This window comes from Lemur catta, chromosome 5 (assembly GCF_020740605.2).
Source record: "Lemur catta isolate mLemCat1 chromosome 5, mLemCat1.pri, whole genome shotgun sequence".
In the NCBI taxonomy this organism is placed as follows: domain Eukaryota; kingdom Metazoa; phylum Chordata; class Mammalia; order Primates; family Lemuridae; genus Lemur; species Lemur catta.
The window spans coordinates 388,853-405,493 of NC_059132.1; the positions used below are offsets into that span (position 1 = coordinate 388,853).

Below are 16,641 nucleotides of genomic sequence, written 5' to 3' on the forward strand. Positions count from 1 at the left end.
GGTATTTATTCAAAATATATGAAAGTATGTGTTCACATAAACACTTATACTCCACCAGCCTACTCCTATTTACTCAGACATATTTATGTGGACCTATTATAAAGATTTCTACAAAAACATTGATAGCAACAGTCAAAAACAGGAAACAACCTAAATGTCCATCAGTAATTGAATGCTAAACAAACAGTGGCATATTCATGTTAGAGAATAATGTAATCAGAAGGAATGAAATATCAAGAACGTAACAACATGGATAAACCCGAAATAATTTTAATGAATATTACAAGCTGGATGAGGAAAGAGTACATATTGTAAGTTTCTCCTTATACAAAATTCAAGATGTAAACTAACTTACGTTGACAAAAGAATCAATAATTGGGGATCAAAGAAGGGAAGAGGGAAGGATGGGAAGGAGGGTGTACAAAGGGGCACGAGGAAACTTTAGGGATGGACAAGTTCATTATCTTTATATCAGTGGTGGTTTTACAGGTGTTTATATATGCCAAAACTTACTGTATACTGTAAATATGTGCAGTTTAGTGTATGTCAATTATACCTCAATAAAGTTGTTTTAAAAAGACATAAGAAAATGAAAATGTAAGCCAAATTAATGGGATAAAATATGGGCCAAACAGCTTCATCCTGAACATATTAAAGATGCTTATAGAATACTAATAAACACAAAAAATACAACTTTAAGACAAGCACACACACAAAAAAACCACCTTAAACAGATACTTCACAAAACAGAGAAAGCAACAGCCAATAAGCATAAGGGAAAATGAGTGACATGATTATTTATTAAAAAAATGAATTATACCATTACATTATACCACACTCAAAAACCAATTCCAGGTAGACTATAGATTTAATAATGAAACGAAAACAAGAAAAACTGTTTCTACCTCTCTACATCTCAATAATAAAAAGACAACTCATTAGGAAAATGGAGAACAGACCTAAAGAGCCACTTTACAAAAATGGTTATTTTAATGAAAATGTACTTACTTAACAGCAATTAGTAAAATGTAAGTCCAAACTATAGTGAAATACCATTATAAGCTCGACAGAATGACTAAAAATTAATCAGTCAAAAACTTAAAACTTAAAAGACTGACAATACTAAGTACTGGTGAGAATGTGGAACAATGGGAATTCTGACATACTACTGGTGGGTGTGTAAATTAGTGCATCATTTGGAACACAACTTGGAATTAATGAATATAGGCACATCCTGTGAGCCAACAATTCACTGCCAGGTATGCTCAGCAGAAATACATGCACATGTGCATCTAATATACAAAAATGTTCACAGCTGCTTTACTTAAAATAGCCCTTAACTGTGCTCACAATAAAATATTAAGTAATGAGAATGAATTAACTATATGTAACAACATGAATGAATTCAATAAACATAATGTTGGGTTAAAGACATACACAAAAGAATACTGTATGATTATATTCATATTATGTTCAAAGTAAGCAAAACCAGTGTTAAGGTGTGCCTATCCACAGGCTTAAATGGAAATTCGTGATCTTTGGGGGGAGGAGTGGATTTGAGGAAAGATGCAGGCTGCTTCCGGGTGCTGACAATGTTCAATTTCTTGATCTGGGTGGTGATCAAGCAAATGTCCAATGTATACTAAAACTCACTAAAATGTACATTTATGTTATCTGCACCTTTCCCCATATATTTCACAATAAAAGAGCTGACACCACTGAGTGCTGGAGCTCAGCAAATATTCCAGAGTACGGCACTGCGGCGTGCCGAGTTCTTTGAACTAAAGGAGACTGGAAGGACTCAGAAGCAAAGTCTCCTAATCTTCTCTTGCCTTCTCGTCTTTTGCCCCTCCTTCTCCTCTAAGGAAAGTCATTTGCCAAAGAGGGTCACGGCAAGTAGAACTCTTCTACCCCAAAGCAAGCCATAAAGCCTAGAAAGGGTATTCTCTTCCTTCTCCCTTGAAGACTCTCATTCCAAAAGGTCCTGCCCCATACCGACAAGAAGGGAATGTAACATACAGAGGCCAAAGAGTCTAAACAGACAGGCCTTGCTGGGTTTCCCTCTTAGTCTGTTACCATTAGATCACACCCTTTTGTCCGATCCCATTTCCACACAGCTGTCCATTCTTCATTGAATGTATAATAAAAACATAGTTTTCCCGGAGTCCTTAGGTCTTTATTTCTGAAGGCTCCCATGTCACACAAAACTTTGATTAAATCTGCATGCTTTCCACTTGTTAATCTGTATTTTGTTATGAGTGTGTCAGCCATGAACCTTGCCATGGGTGAGAAAAAGATATTACTTTTTCTCTCCTACAATATTAATAAAAGTGGAATTAATACTCCTTAAAGAACAACTTGTTTTGCTATCTTGCCTTTTTAATGATATGAATTTATTGCTTTGTCAAAAAAATTATTTAAAAAGTATGGCCTTATCATTTGATCAGCCTTTAAAAAAAAATTATGGCTTTAGAAAATGGACAATGCTATTTACCGATCACCTTTCCCAACCTCAGTGACCAGCACAGGGTGCCTGACATGTGACAGGCACTCAATCAATGTTTTCTAGATGAATCAATACCTTGGTGCTTGAGTTATTCTGACTGAAATGTTTATTCTCTCCTTTGCTCAGCAAACCCTGATTGTCCAGTCCATTTCCACAACTGCCTCTCCAAGGAAGTTTTCTTTCCATGCCACGCAACACTGGGGCCTTTTTAAAACAAAGTAGCCATCCCAATCCAAGGTAAATCAGTCTTTTTTCTATAAATGCCAGGGACTTATAAAGAGATGACATTCAATCAATGCTTATATGCTGCATAAATGTGAATGAATAAATGAATACCAGAGTTAAAGTTTATGTAAAAATCAAATGTTGGCCGGGCGCGGTGGCTCATGCCTGTAATCCTAGCACTCTGGGAGGCCGAGGCGGGAGGATTGCTCAAGGTCAGGAGTTCGAGACCAAACTGAGCAAAAGCGAGACCCTGTCTCTACCAAAAAAACAGAAAGAAATTATCTGGACAACTAAAAACATATAGAAAAAATTAGCCAGGCATCGTGGCGCAAGCCTGTAATGTCAGCTACTCGGGAGGCTGAGGCAGTAGGATTGCTTGAGCCCAGGAGTTTGAGGTTGCTGTGAGCTAGGCTGACGCCACGGCACTCACTCTAGCCTGGACAACAGAGTGAGACTCTGTCTCAAAAAAAAAAAAAAAATCAAACGTTAACGAAGGCTTTGATTTCTTAAGCTAAAGTCTTATCTTACTGTGACAACTAAAAAAGTGAACTCAATTCTAGAAAAAGGCTAAATTTATTTCAAAACAAGACATTTAAATTTCAGACTTGATTACTTGTCTCCTTTGTTTATAGTAAATTATAAAATATATTTTCCTGGTTTAAATTACATAAAAAATTTCATTATAAAATAAGGGGAGTGTACTTTACATGCCTTACTAAAATCTATGCAAATTTGAGTTCAGGAGACAAACGCTGTAAAAATTCAAGGGCCTTAAGTTTCTGGGGGTTCCATAATTTGGGGCATAACATGGTATCGCCTCCAAAGTGAAATGCAAGATGCTGCACCCCATATTAACTGCCACAAAAGAAAAAAAAGAGGCACACTACTGGGTTACTTTCTTTGGATTTTGGAGGTAACATACCACATGTGAGTGTGCTACTTTGAACCATCCTGACAGTCACTCATAAAGCTGCCACCAAGTTCAGGATGCCGTGTAAACTACTATGCCACCTGGGCTTATAATCCAGCGTACCCAGGGACACTTGAAGCACCCATGGCAAAGAGAGTGCTCTACAGAGCAAACACCAATAGGAGAATGACAATGCAATCCTCTAGAATGTGAGACATCTATGCTCTCTTTTGGAAATAATTATTCTATAATACTTCTGAGAAACAACTTCTGCTTGCCAGTGGGCTTCAGTGCAGAGGCTGAACGCCTAAGCATGGGACATCGGGTGCTATGCAGCCTGAACTTCCCGTCATGAGCTGGGTGCCTAGCCATGAGGGCTGGCTGTGTGCAGCGGCACCCCACTACGCGGTGAACGCGGTATGCGAGACTGAGCGACTGTGCAGGGACACAGTAAGCTGCACCAGCAGACGGCCCAGACTCCTCCCGCACCAATCCCCACTGCACTGCTTCTTCCCCGCAATCCGTGTCTATCGGAGTTCCTCAGACCAGCTGACTGAAGAAGAAAAACTGTGAGCATGTTCTACAGATGGGTCTACAACATACTGGGACCACCCAAAAGTGAACAGCCCTATTTCAGGAAGCTGGTGAAGGAAAATCTTCCTAGGGAATTCTCTGGTTGTCCACTTTGTCTGGACTGAGAGATGGCCAGAATGACTGATCTACACAGATTCACGGGCAATTACTAACGGTGTGGCTGAAAGGTCAGGGACTTAGAGGGAACAGGATTAGAAAACTGGTGACGAAAGTCTGGAAGGAGGTATGAGGATGGCTTCCTTCAAACCAGCACAGACTTTGAAAATGTCTGTGTCCCATGTAAACACTCAAAGCATATGCACTGTAGAGAAGGCTGTTAACAGTCAGGGGGACAAAACAATGACCTGCTCTATGGATGCCAATCACTCTCTGTCCCCAGCCACACCAGTGCTCACTCACGGGGACTGTGAACAAAGTGGCCGCGGTGGCAGAGACGGACAACGTGAAGGGCTCAACCGCTGACGCTACAGCGGGAGCCTCATCTGCCAGCAGCAGAGACTGACACTGAGTCCCTGATACGGCACCATCCCTCAAGGGGACCAGTCAGACACCTGGAGGCAGGTTACTGACACTGGACCTCTTCTATCAAGAAGGAGGCAGATATTTAGTCTAATCAGAACAGACACATTCTGGAAATGGACTTGCCTGTAATGCTTCTAACAGTACCATCATCCGTAAGCTTACAAAATGTTTTATCTCCTATCTTGGCACCCTAGACAGCATTGTTTTCAATCAAAAAACTCGTTTTGCAACAGAAGTGCAGCAGTGATTTTTGTCTCACCCAAAGGTCAAAATATACGGGGCTTATATTCAAGGCATGAGAACAGGAGTGGCTCTTCTCACTGCTATACTTAGTAACTCATTCAAAGAATTTCTGCTCTCCTCCCAACTCCTCTGAACGCTGCTGGTTTGTGGTTTTATTGTCCAAAAGACTTGCTTCTACCAGGAAACAAAACAGCGGTTCCAACGGATTAGAGACCTCCACTGAGACAACAGGCAGGAAGGTTATTCCACTGGCCCAAGTGACTGATCCCAACCACCAAGGGGAACTGGGTTACGGCACACAATGTGGGCTACAGGGACTATGTCTGGAGCCCAGAGGATTTTCTTGGGCTCCTTATGGTACCTCCATGTCCACTATTAAATATTAAGAGAAAACTACAGCAACCAAAAAAAGCCAGGACAATTGAGGACTCTTCAAAATGAGGATTTTGTTCCTACCACCATCAGGAAAAGAACCCAGAACAACTGAAATTTCAGGTGAAGGAAGAAACACTGAAAAGAAAGCCAGAGATAGCGACTACAGCCTTGGGACCAATCACAGAACAGGGACTGCAGCAGCTTTCCACATTTCCTCTCCGTTTATTGCATGTGTCGTATTTGTGTATGTTAACCATTTTCTTCTTCTTTCCATATTCATTTTATATGTAAGTTGTGGAAGATGAACTTTATAAAGCAGTCTTTAGTTAACAGAATATTCAGAGGCACTATGACGGAATATACAATTAATACAGCTAGCAATGATTGCTGGGGCTGTGCATTTCCTTATTTTAGAGAGAGGATAAGAACTTCTTCACTTCCATGAAGGACAGCTATACCTTGTTAGGTGAAAACAGTTGTTCTGCTATTGAATAGAATTTCAAATATGTTTAGAGGCATTCATATTGAAGCTGAGTAGCCAAAGCAGTGAACTGTGCCAGTTATTTATTGCCTCTCGAATCCGAATGTACTGGCTCTCAGCTTCAAATCTACACTTCACTGCCCTCCTTTATGATAAGGATGTGGATTCTGTGTTCTCCTTTGCAACCTGGAAACGTTACAGGTTTGTCAGCAGAGGGTGCTAGAGGGACACTGCAGTAGGAAAGTCTGTGCTCTGTAGTTGAGTGGCTTCTTGTCCCAGCCTTGGGGCCCATCTGCACCCTGGCGGGGAGTCCACCTGCTGCCAGCCCTGGTCAGCGATTCTCTTCCTACCAGCCTTGGTCAGGTGACTATGAACCAGCTCTGGCTCAGAGCAACCCAGTGAACTCTGCCGTCTGCTGGGCTGCAACTAACATATTCCTCAACAACGTCTGGATTTCAGACACAAGGAAGGGGATTCCCCCTTCAAGTTTGTTCCTTCCTTGGGAACTCTCTCTCAACTATAGGGTAGGCTCCTTTATCCTTCTTACTAGCTAATCCCTTGAAATAGTTAATTCTTTAAATTCAACTGTCCCTGTTCTAATTACTGTGTAGTTTCTGTCTCCCGACTAATACAGGAAGTAACAAATATCTTAAAATCTAGAGAAACTGGCTATATTTCTATGAACTGGAATACTACTATTACTCCTCTTATTCTGAGTAGCTATCATACTCCATTGGTATCATAATGATTATATCCCACTGCTACTATGCTGTAATAATAATCAACAGACAGCAAAAATTACCTGATGCTTAATACATGCTAACCATTATTCTAGGTAGTTAATTTGTATTAACTCATTAATCCTAACAATCACCCTACAATAACCTATTACAAATGTCTTTCATGCAAAAAATACAAATCCCCTACCCAGAATTATTCTTTAGAATAAAGATTAAATAAACTTCTATAATCATGTTTGCTGCAAAGTTTGTAATGGTTACATTAATGCATACCATGATTTTGTTTTTTTTTAAATCTCCTACATTGCTAGCAATTATTTAAAAAGTTAAACTTCATTGTCTTCATCACAAACTAAAAGTGAATTATCACAGCTGATTAAGGGCTACAAAACATCCTTACAACAAATTCTTCAATATTCACAGCAGCAGCAGAAAGAAAATATTCAAAAGAAAAATACTAATAATACTAAAACATAACTGTAGGCAATATCAACGCAGTTTACTCTGTCTCAGTGGCTAACTCAAAACAAATTCATTACTGTGAGTTTCACAAATACTTGTGAAAGAAACAAAAACCAATAGCCAAAAGGCTTAAAAAAACAGAACTATTAAATATCTTCCCCCTGCTCCTTCAGAGATGGTACTGCTTTATTGCCCAGACTAGAGGGCAGTGGCTGATCACAGCTCACTGCAGCCTCAAACTCCTGGGCTCAAACAGTCCTCCTGCCTCAGCCTCCCAAGTAGCCAGGGCTATAGGTACATGCCACCACACCCAGCTAATTTCATTTTTTTTTTTTTTTAAGAGATGGATTTTCTCTGTTTCCCAAGCTAGTCTCAATCTCCTGGCCTCAAGCAATCCTCCCACCTCAGCCTCCCGAGTCACTGATATTGTAAGCATGAGGCACCACACCTGGCTCCTAAATATTTTCTTTGTAAAAACAGTGTATCTGCTTTATTCTACTAGTCAAGAAGTACCATTTAATTTAACCAAAAGCCAATGATGTAAACTTTCAGGACTCAGTCCATAATTTTAAAAATGGCATTTGAACTGAGATGTCCCATACCATGATATTTAAATTTAATAGTTATGCAATGAAAGACATTAAAAAATTACATTTTTATGTCACCAAAGCATAATTTGAGGCCCCAAAATCTTAAGATTTGCTAACAGAGCAAATCCTCTAAGAATACCACATTTGATCTTCTTTCTAATCACCCTTCTCTTTTATCTAATAATTATGATAACGATAATTTAACAATTACTTTTAGTAGTCAGGGACTGTTCTAAGAGCTGTACACAAATTAACTCATTTATTTCTCAGAACTAGCTTATTATCTGCATTTTATAAGTAAGGAAAATGAAGCACAAAGATATTACGTAATTTGCTCAAGAGGTGGTGGAGCAGAGCTATGACTTACACAGTCTGGCTCTGGAGTGTGAAATTCCGTTGAAAGCTCTGAGTAGTAGCTAACTAAAACCTCACGACGATGCTTAAGTAGATACTATTACTATCCTCATTTTACAGACAAGAGAACTGAAATTTGTCCAAAGTCACATAACTAGTAAACGATGAAATCAGGATTCTAACCCAGTCTGCCCTACTCAAAAAACCAATTTCTTAACTATGATGATGCACTGCCTTTCTGTAACCAATAACAGCAATAACTCCAAAATCCATCAGATAAATCAGATCAAATCTCATACAAATTAAGGTTCAAACAGGAAGAAGATACTATGTCATGATGTAAACCTAAAAATTACACCCTCAGAAATACGAAATATTTAGTTGATCCTACCATTTCCAATGGGACCAACAAGCAAAGACATTTTAAAAAAACGTATTGCCTGCTAAGAGAAAATACACATCCTACGTAACACAGTTTAATGTAAGAGACAAAATGAATGGCTGCAATGTTAACTTTGCTCGCCACGTGCACTAAGCAGCAAACGTAAACGTACCTGCAAGGAGGCAAGACCATGGCGTCTCTCACAAGCACAGATCCAGAGAGCAGGATATACCAACATCTGGCAATAGTTTCTGCACTGTTCAAATAAATAAGCAAATAAATTAGTAAATAAACACATGTTCACATATATGTGGATTCAATGTGAAATACATAATGTGAAATACATTCTGATAATACTGCAAATCATTAAAAATTAAGTAATACTACTTAGAAATTTGGGAAATTTTGCCTGGTGCTTAAGGCAAAAAAAAGTATAATCGCTATCGTAAGATACAGATTTCATAAGTATGTATTTATTAACTCTATCTTATTAATTATATTGTTAATTTCACAGGTTTCATTTCTGCGTACTAGATCATCACACCTAATGAAGATTAACATAAACATTGCATTTCATCTACACGTTAAAAAATTCTCTGACAACTCTGTTTATGTATATTAAAGACCATCTTATTTGGAATTCCTAAGTTTATCAATATTTTATCTCCATTTTCAACTATAATTTGGATGCCCTGTTTATTTAAGCCTGATTATGATACATATATATATGTATATAATACAATCTCTATTTTTCTTTCTCTCAGATATCTTTATTCACCATAACCTAAGGCTTGAATTAATTCTAATGTATAAATGATTCTAATATCTGTACCAAATCTTTCTTCTGAGCTGCAACTATGTAGCTGCCTGGCTGTCTACTTGACAGTTCAAAATTTACCTCATTATTATTTCCTTCTAGCTTGGATCTCTTCTGGTACCCTCTCTTTTCAATGAATAGTAGTATCACTCTCCACCCAGAAACCCAGGTCCATCCTATTCCACAGAGCATCCAGACTAAGCGGTCAACTCTACTGCTTACCATGAGAAGAAAAAACTATTGTCAACTTTCTGGCAGGTACTTTAAAGTTCTTTATATCCCTTTTCATCTTCACCAAGGGAAGAAACAAATGGCTGCGAATCGCCTACATAAGTTGTTTAGAAATCCTACTTCCTTACTCTTTTGTAATACATTTTTTTTTATATACACAGGGTCTCGCTATGTTGCCCAGACTGGAGTGCAGTGGCTATGCACAGGTGCAATCATAGTGCACTACAGCCTTGAACTGCTGGGCTCAAGCAATCCTCCTGACTCAGTCTCTCAAGTAGCTGGGACTGTAGGTGCACAGCACTGTGGTAGGCTGAAATATGACTGTCTAAAAAAAAATCAATAAAGAATAAAATCAGTAAAGGATAAATCTGTACAAAATAAAGGGAAAAGAAAGGTATGACTGGATGTCACTACAAGCCTACAATTTTTAAATTTTAGTTATTTATTTTTTTTACAGACAAGCTCTTGCTCTGCCATCCAGGCTGGAGTACAGTGGCACGACCATAGCTCACTGCAGTTTCAAACTGCTGGGCTCAAGTGATCCTCCTGTCTCAGCCTCCGAGTAACTGGGACTACAGGCGCATGCCACCACAGCTGGCTAATTTTTTTATTTTTGTAGAGACAGGATCTCACTGTGTTGCCCAGGCTGTTCCTGAATTCCTGGCCTCAAGTGATCCTCCCATCTTGGAATCCCAAAGTGCTGGGATTATATGCATGAGCCACTGTACCTGGCCATCAAAGAGATGAAAAAATAACAAAACAGAAATCTTGGAGCTGAAAAATTCAATGAATAAAATAAAGAAATGCAACTGACACTTTCAACAACAGACTAGATCAAGCAGAAGAAAGAATTCCTGAATTTAAAGGCAGGTCTTTTGAAATAACCCAGTCAGAGGGGGGGAAAAAAAGAATGAAGAAAGCCTACAAAACTTATGGGACACCATTAAGCAAACAGATTTTTATATTATAAGGGTGCCAGAGGGAGAAAAAATACAGAAAGGCACAGAAAACCTATTTAAAAAAATAACAGCTGAATACTTCCCAAGTAATGGGAGAGAGATGAACAAAGATCCCCAATTAGACTCAACCCAGAAAGATCCTCTCTGAGGCATATTATAATTGAGCTATCAAAATTCACAAAGAGAAAAATTTTAAAAGAATAAGGAAAGCAATAAGTCATATAAAGGAATCCTTATTAGACTATCACCATATACCTCAGCAAAAACTTTGCAGACCAGGAGAGAATAGGTTGATATCTTCAAAGTGCTGAAAGAAAAAAAACTCAGTGAAGAGTGCTATATCCAGCAAAGCTATCCTTCAGAAGTAAAGGAGAAATAAAGACCTTACCAGATAAGCAAAAACTGGGGGCATTCATCATCACTAGACAGATGTTACAAGAAATGCTTAGGGAGTTCTACAACTTGAAACAAAAGGACAATAATCACTATCATGAAAACACAAGAAAGCATAAAACTCACCAGTACAGGTAAATTCATAATCAAACTCAGAATACCCCAGTGCCGTAATGGTGCTGTATAAATCTTTCACTCCCGTAGTATGAAGATTTAAAGTCAAAAGGATTAAAAAAAAAAAAAAAAAAGCTACAATTAAGACTAAGGAACACACAATAGACAAACATGTAAAGTAAGGCAAAATAAATAAATAAATAAATTAGGGGAGAGGGAAAAAGTCTAGAGTATGTTTATGTGCCTAAAGTTAAACCATTAACAGATGAAAATGGTCTATTATGACTAAAAGACTATGCTAAGGTCCATGGTAACTATTAACAATATAAAGAAAAAATTACAGCAAATATGCAAAAAAGAAAGAAAAAGAAAAAGTTCGGCACCACAGTAAACCATCAAACTACAGAGGTGAACGAGAGAGAAAGAAAGAAACAAAGAATCTACAAAACAACCAGAAAACCATTAACACAATGACAAGAGTAAGTCCTTCCTTATTAATAAGAATCTTGAATGAAAATGGATTAAATTCTCCAGTAAAAAGATACAGAGTCGCTGAATGGATAACAACAACAGAAGACCCAACTATGTTGTACCTACAAGAGATTCACCTCACTGTTAAAGACAGACTGAAATGAAGGGATAGAAAAAGATATTCCAAAAAATGGAAACCAAAAGCAGACAGCAGTAGCCATACTTTATCAAATAAGACAGACTTTAAGTCAAAAATGTAAAAAGAGACAAACAAGGTCCCTATATAATGATAAAGGGATCAATTTAACAGAACGCTGTAACAACTGTAAACATATATGCACCTAACACCAAAGCAAATATTAAAAGCAAATATTTTTAGATCTAAAGGGAGAGATGGACTGTAATAAAATAGCAGGGGATTTGAACACCACACTTTCAGCAATGAATAGATCATCTACACAAGAAAAAAACAAGACACATCAGCCTTAAACTGAACCACAGACCACATGAGCCTAACAGACATTCACAAGATATTCCATCCAACAACTGCAGAATATACAGTCTTCTCAACTGCACACGGAACATTCTCCAGGATAGATCATATTCTAGGCCACAAAACAAGTCTTAACAAATTTAACAAAATAGAGAGCAAGCTCCTATAATCCCAGCTACGCAAGAGGACTGCTTGAGCCCAGGAGTTCAAAGCCAGTCTGGGCAACATAGCGAGAATCTTACTCAAAGAGAGAAAAAAAAAAAAAAAAAACCCAACAAAACAAAGAGTTGGTTTTTTTAAAAGATAAACAAAATTGATAAACCTTTAGTCAGAGTAACTAAGAAAACATAAAAGGGAACACTCAAAATGACAGATGAAAAAGGAGACAATTGATAATCATATTAATAGAAACAGAAAAGATCATCAGAGACTATTATGAACAAATATACCAACAAATCTGGTCATGGAAGAAGCAGATAAATTCCTGGACACATACAACCTACCAAAATTATTTTATTTTTTATTTTTTTATTTTTATTTTTTGAGACAGAGTCTCACTTTGTTGCCCGGGCTAGAGTGAGTGCCGTGGCATCAGCCTAGCTCACAGCAACCTCAAACTCCTGGGCTTAAGCGATCCTACTGCCTCAGCCTGCCGAGTAGCTGGGACTAGAGGCATGTGCCACCATGCCCGGCTAATTTTTATATATATATATTTTAGTTGGCCAGGTAATTTCTTTCTATTTTTAGTAGAGACGGGGTCTCGTTCTTGCTCAGGCTGGTCTCGAACTCCTGACCTCGAGCAATCCACCCGTCTCGGCCTCCCAGAGTGCTAGGATTACAGGCGTGAGCCACCGCGCCCGGCCCCAAAATTAAATCATGAAGAAATAAGAAACCTAAACAGACCCATAATAAGTGAGGAAATTAAACCAGTAATAAAAAGTCTTCCATCAAAGAACAGTCCAGGACCTGATGGCTTCATTGATGGATTCTACCAAACATTTAAAGAAAAACTAATACCAACCCTCCTCCAGCTATTCTAGAAAAGTGAAGAGGAGGGAATACTTCCAAACTCATTTTATACTACAAGGCCTGCATCATTCTGATTCCAAAACCAGAGGAGGACACACACACAAAAAGAAAACTACAGGCCAATAGGGTTAGGGTTAGACCTGATGAACACAGATGCAACAATTCTTTACAAGATACAAGCAAACTGAATTCAGTAGCACATTAAAGGTTCATTCATGATGATCACGTGGGATTCCTCTCAGGAATGCAAGAGTGGTTCAACATACTCATATATCAATAAATGTGACACACCATAGTCACAGAAAGATAGACAAAAACCATATAATCACTTCAAAAGACACAGAAAAAGCATTTGACAAAACTCAACATCCCTTCATGATAAAGAAAACTCTCAACAAATTACATATAGAAGGTATGTACCTTAACACAATAAAAGCCATATATGACAAACCCACAGCTAACATCTTAGTGAATGGAGAAAAGCTGAAAGCCTTTCCTCTAAGATCACAAACACAATGAGGATGCCCATTTTCACTACCTCTATTCAACATAATACTGCAAGACCTAGTCAGAGCAATTAGACAAAGAAATAAAATGCATCCAAATTGGAAAGGAGGAATTCAAATTGTCTCTGTTTGCAGATGACATTATCTTAAATATAGAGAACCCTAAAGACTCCACCAAAAAACTGTTAGAACTAATATATGAATTCAGTAATGCTGCCGGACACAAAATCAACATACAGAAATGGTGACATGTCTATACGCTAATAGTGAACTATATGAAAAAGAAATCAGGAAAATCCCATTTACAATAGCTACGAAAAAAAAAAAGATATGTAGGAATAAATTTAACCAAGGAAGTGAAAGATCTCTAAACTGACTACTATAAAACCTGATGAAAGAAACTGAAGATGACACTAGTAAATGAAAAAAATATCCTGTGCTCATGGATTGGAAGAATACTGTTAAAGTTCCATAATGACCCAAAGTGATCTATAGATTTAATGCAATCCCTATCAAAATACCAATGACTTTCTTCACAGGAATAGAAAAAAAAAAAAATCCTAAAATTCATATGGAAACACAAAGGACCCAAAATAGCCAAAGCAACCATGAGCAATAAGAACAAAGCTGGAGGTATCACACCTGTGGACTTCAAAATAAAATACAAAGCTACAGTAACCAAAACAGCACAGTACTGACATAAAAAAAAAAGACACACAGACCAATGCAACAGAACAGAGAGCTCATAATTAAATTCACGCATCCACACACAAGTCATTTTCAACAAAGATTCCAAGAACACACACTGGGAAAACGACAGGTTCTTCAATTAATGGAGCTAAGAAAAGTGAATATCTATGTGCAGAAGAATGAAACTAGAACCCTACCTCACAGTGTATAGGAAAATCAACTAAAATGGATTAAAGACTTAAATGCAAAACCCAAAACTATGACTCTCCTAGAAGAAAACAAAGGCAAAACACTTCAGCACACTGGGCTGGGCAAAGATTATTTTTTAAGCCAGACCTCAAAAGCACAAGCAACAGTACAAATACACAAAGGAGATTTCTTCAAACTAAAAAGCTTTTGCACAGCAAAGGAAACATTGAGAGAGTGAAGAGACAACCCACAGAAATGGAGAAAATATCTACAAACTATACATCTCGCATGTGGTTAATATTCAGAATATATAAAGAATTTAAACAACTGAACAGCAAAAAAAATAGGTAACCTGATTATAAAATGGGCAAAGCATCTTAGCAGACATTTCTTAAGACAGATAAATGGTATATGAAAAAAAACAGTCAACTTCACCAACCACCAAGGAAATGCAAACCAAAATCACAATGAGATATCTCCTCACTCCAGTGAGAATGGCTATAATCAAAAAGACAAAAGAAAAAAAGGGTTGGTGAGGATTTGAGAAGGGAAAACTTTCATACTGTTAGTGGGATTGTAAATTAGTACAGCCATAATGGAAAACAATATGTATGTTCCTAAAAAAATTAAAAATGCAACTACCCACTACATGATCCAACAATCCCACTATTCAGTATATATCCAAAGGAAACGAAATCAATATATCAAAAAGATATCTGTACTCCCATGTTTACTGTAGCACTATTTACAACAGCTAAAATATGGAATCTACCTAAGTGTCCAACAACAAATAAATGGATAAATAAAATGCGGTATATATACCTCATACCATTCAGCCATCAGAAAAAAAAAGAAATCCTGTCATTTGTGACAACATAGATGAGCCTGGAAGAGATCATGTTAAGTGAAAAAGGACAGACACAGAAAAATACCACCTATCACTCATGCGCAGAATCTAAAAAGTTGATATAGCAGTAGAGAGTTAAACAATGGTTACCAGAGACTAAGGAGAGGAAATAGGGGACAGGGAAAAATGGGGAGAGGTTAGCCAAGGGGTACAAAGTTACAATAAGAAGAATAAGCTCTGGTATTATACTGCACAGTAGGGTTACACAGTTAACAATAAAATATTGCATACTACAAAATAGCCAGAAGAGAGGTTTTAGAATTTTCTCACCACAAAGAAATGATAAATGCATGAGGTGACAGATATACTACCCCAATTTGATCATTATAGAACATATACATATATCGAAACATCAAACTGTACACCATAAATGTACAATTACAATGTATCAATTAAAAAATGAAAAATAATCAAGATTGTTGAAAATGAGACCATATGATCTAAAACCAATAGAAAAACATCTATTATATTTAATATGTTCAGGAACAAAGAGGAAAAGATGAGGGACTTGACCTAAGAAATGAGATCTATGAAAAAGAAATAAAAATCTAGAACTGAAAAATACAATTAAAAATTAAGATTTCAAACGGTGGGTTTAATATAAGACTAAAAACAGAAGACAAGAATGTACGAATCAGAAAATAAGTTAGTAAAAAACAGAAGATTGAAGAACAGAGAAAAAAGGATGAAAAAATGTAAAACAGTGTAAAAGAAATATGGGGCAAAATGAAAGAAAGCAGGAAAGAGGAAAGAGAATATAGGGAAGAAGCAATAATGAAAAACTACTGGCTAAGAATTTTCCAAAACTGATAAAAGATATCAAATCACAGAATCAAGAAGGTCTACAAACTTTAAAGAGAATAAATCCAAAAACCAAACCAAACCCAGACCTAGTAACATTCGACTCAACTGCCGAAAAGCAAAAAGAAAGAAAAATCTCAGAAGTGGCAAGAGGAAAAAAACATATTACCTACAAACAAGTAATAGTAACACTGGTTATTGATTCTTCAACATAAACAGAAGCCAGACACAATAAATCAATAGGCTAGAATTCCATATGCAGGAACAATATCCTAAACATTACTGTGAAGAATTAAAGTAAGGCCAAATAAATCCAAGAATATACACGTCTGCTAATTGAAAGACTCAATATTATAAGGGCGCCAACTGTCTCTGGCTGAATTATGGATTTAATGCTATCGTAATCCAAAGCCCACAGCCCTCCCACGGGTCTTCTGCTGGGAAGATTTTGTGTGGAAACTGATGAGCTGATTCTAGAAATTATTATATATAGAAAGGCAAAGCAACATTAATAGCCAAAACAATTTTGAGGAACTGCATATAAAACACATGCTACCAGATATGAAGATACACAGCTAGAGTAATCAAGACAGGGCAGTACTGGCACGAAGACAGACAAATAGATCAATGAGCAAAATAAAGAGACCAGAAAGACAT

The 16,641-nt window shown here is 37.3% G+C and overlaps 1 protein-coding gene across 10 annotated transcripts in view; it reads right to left on the reverse strand.

Annotated features, from left to right (window-relative positions):
• The window catches only part of RAPGEF6 (Rap guanine nucleotide exchange factor 6), a 170,261-nt gene that overhangs the window by 129,882 nt on the left and 23,738 nt on the right, over positions 1–16,641 (reverse strand). For all 10 annotated transcript variants that reach the window (XM_045550721.1, XM_045550716.1, XM_045550723.1 and 7 more), the window contains one exon: positions 8,557–8,640. In XM_045550721.1, the coding sequence (XP_045406677.1) occupies positions 8,557–8,640 (84 nt within the window). The remainder of the gene's footprint in view (positions 1–8,556; positions 8,641–16,641) is intronic.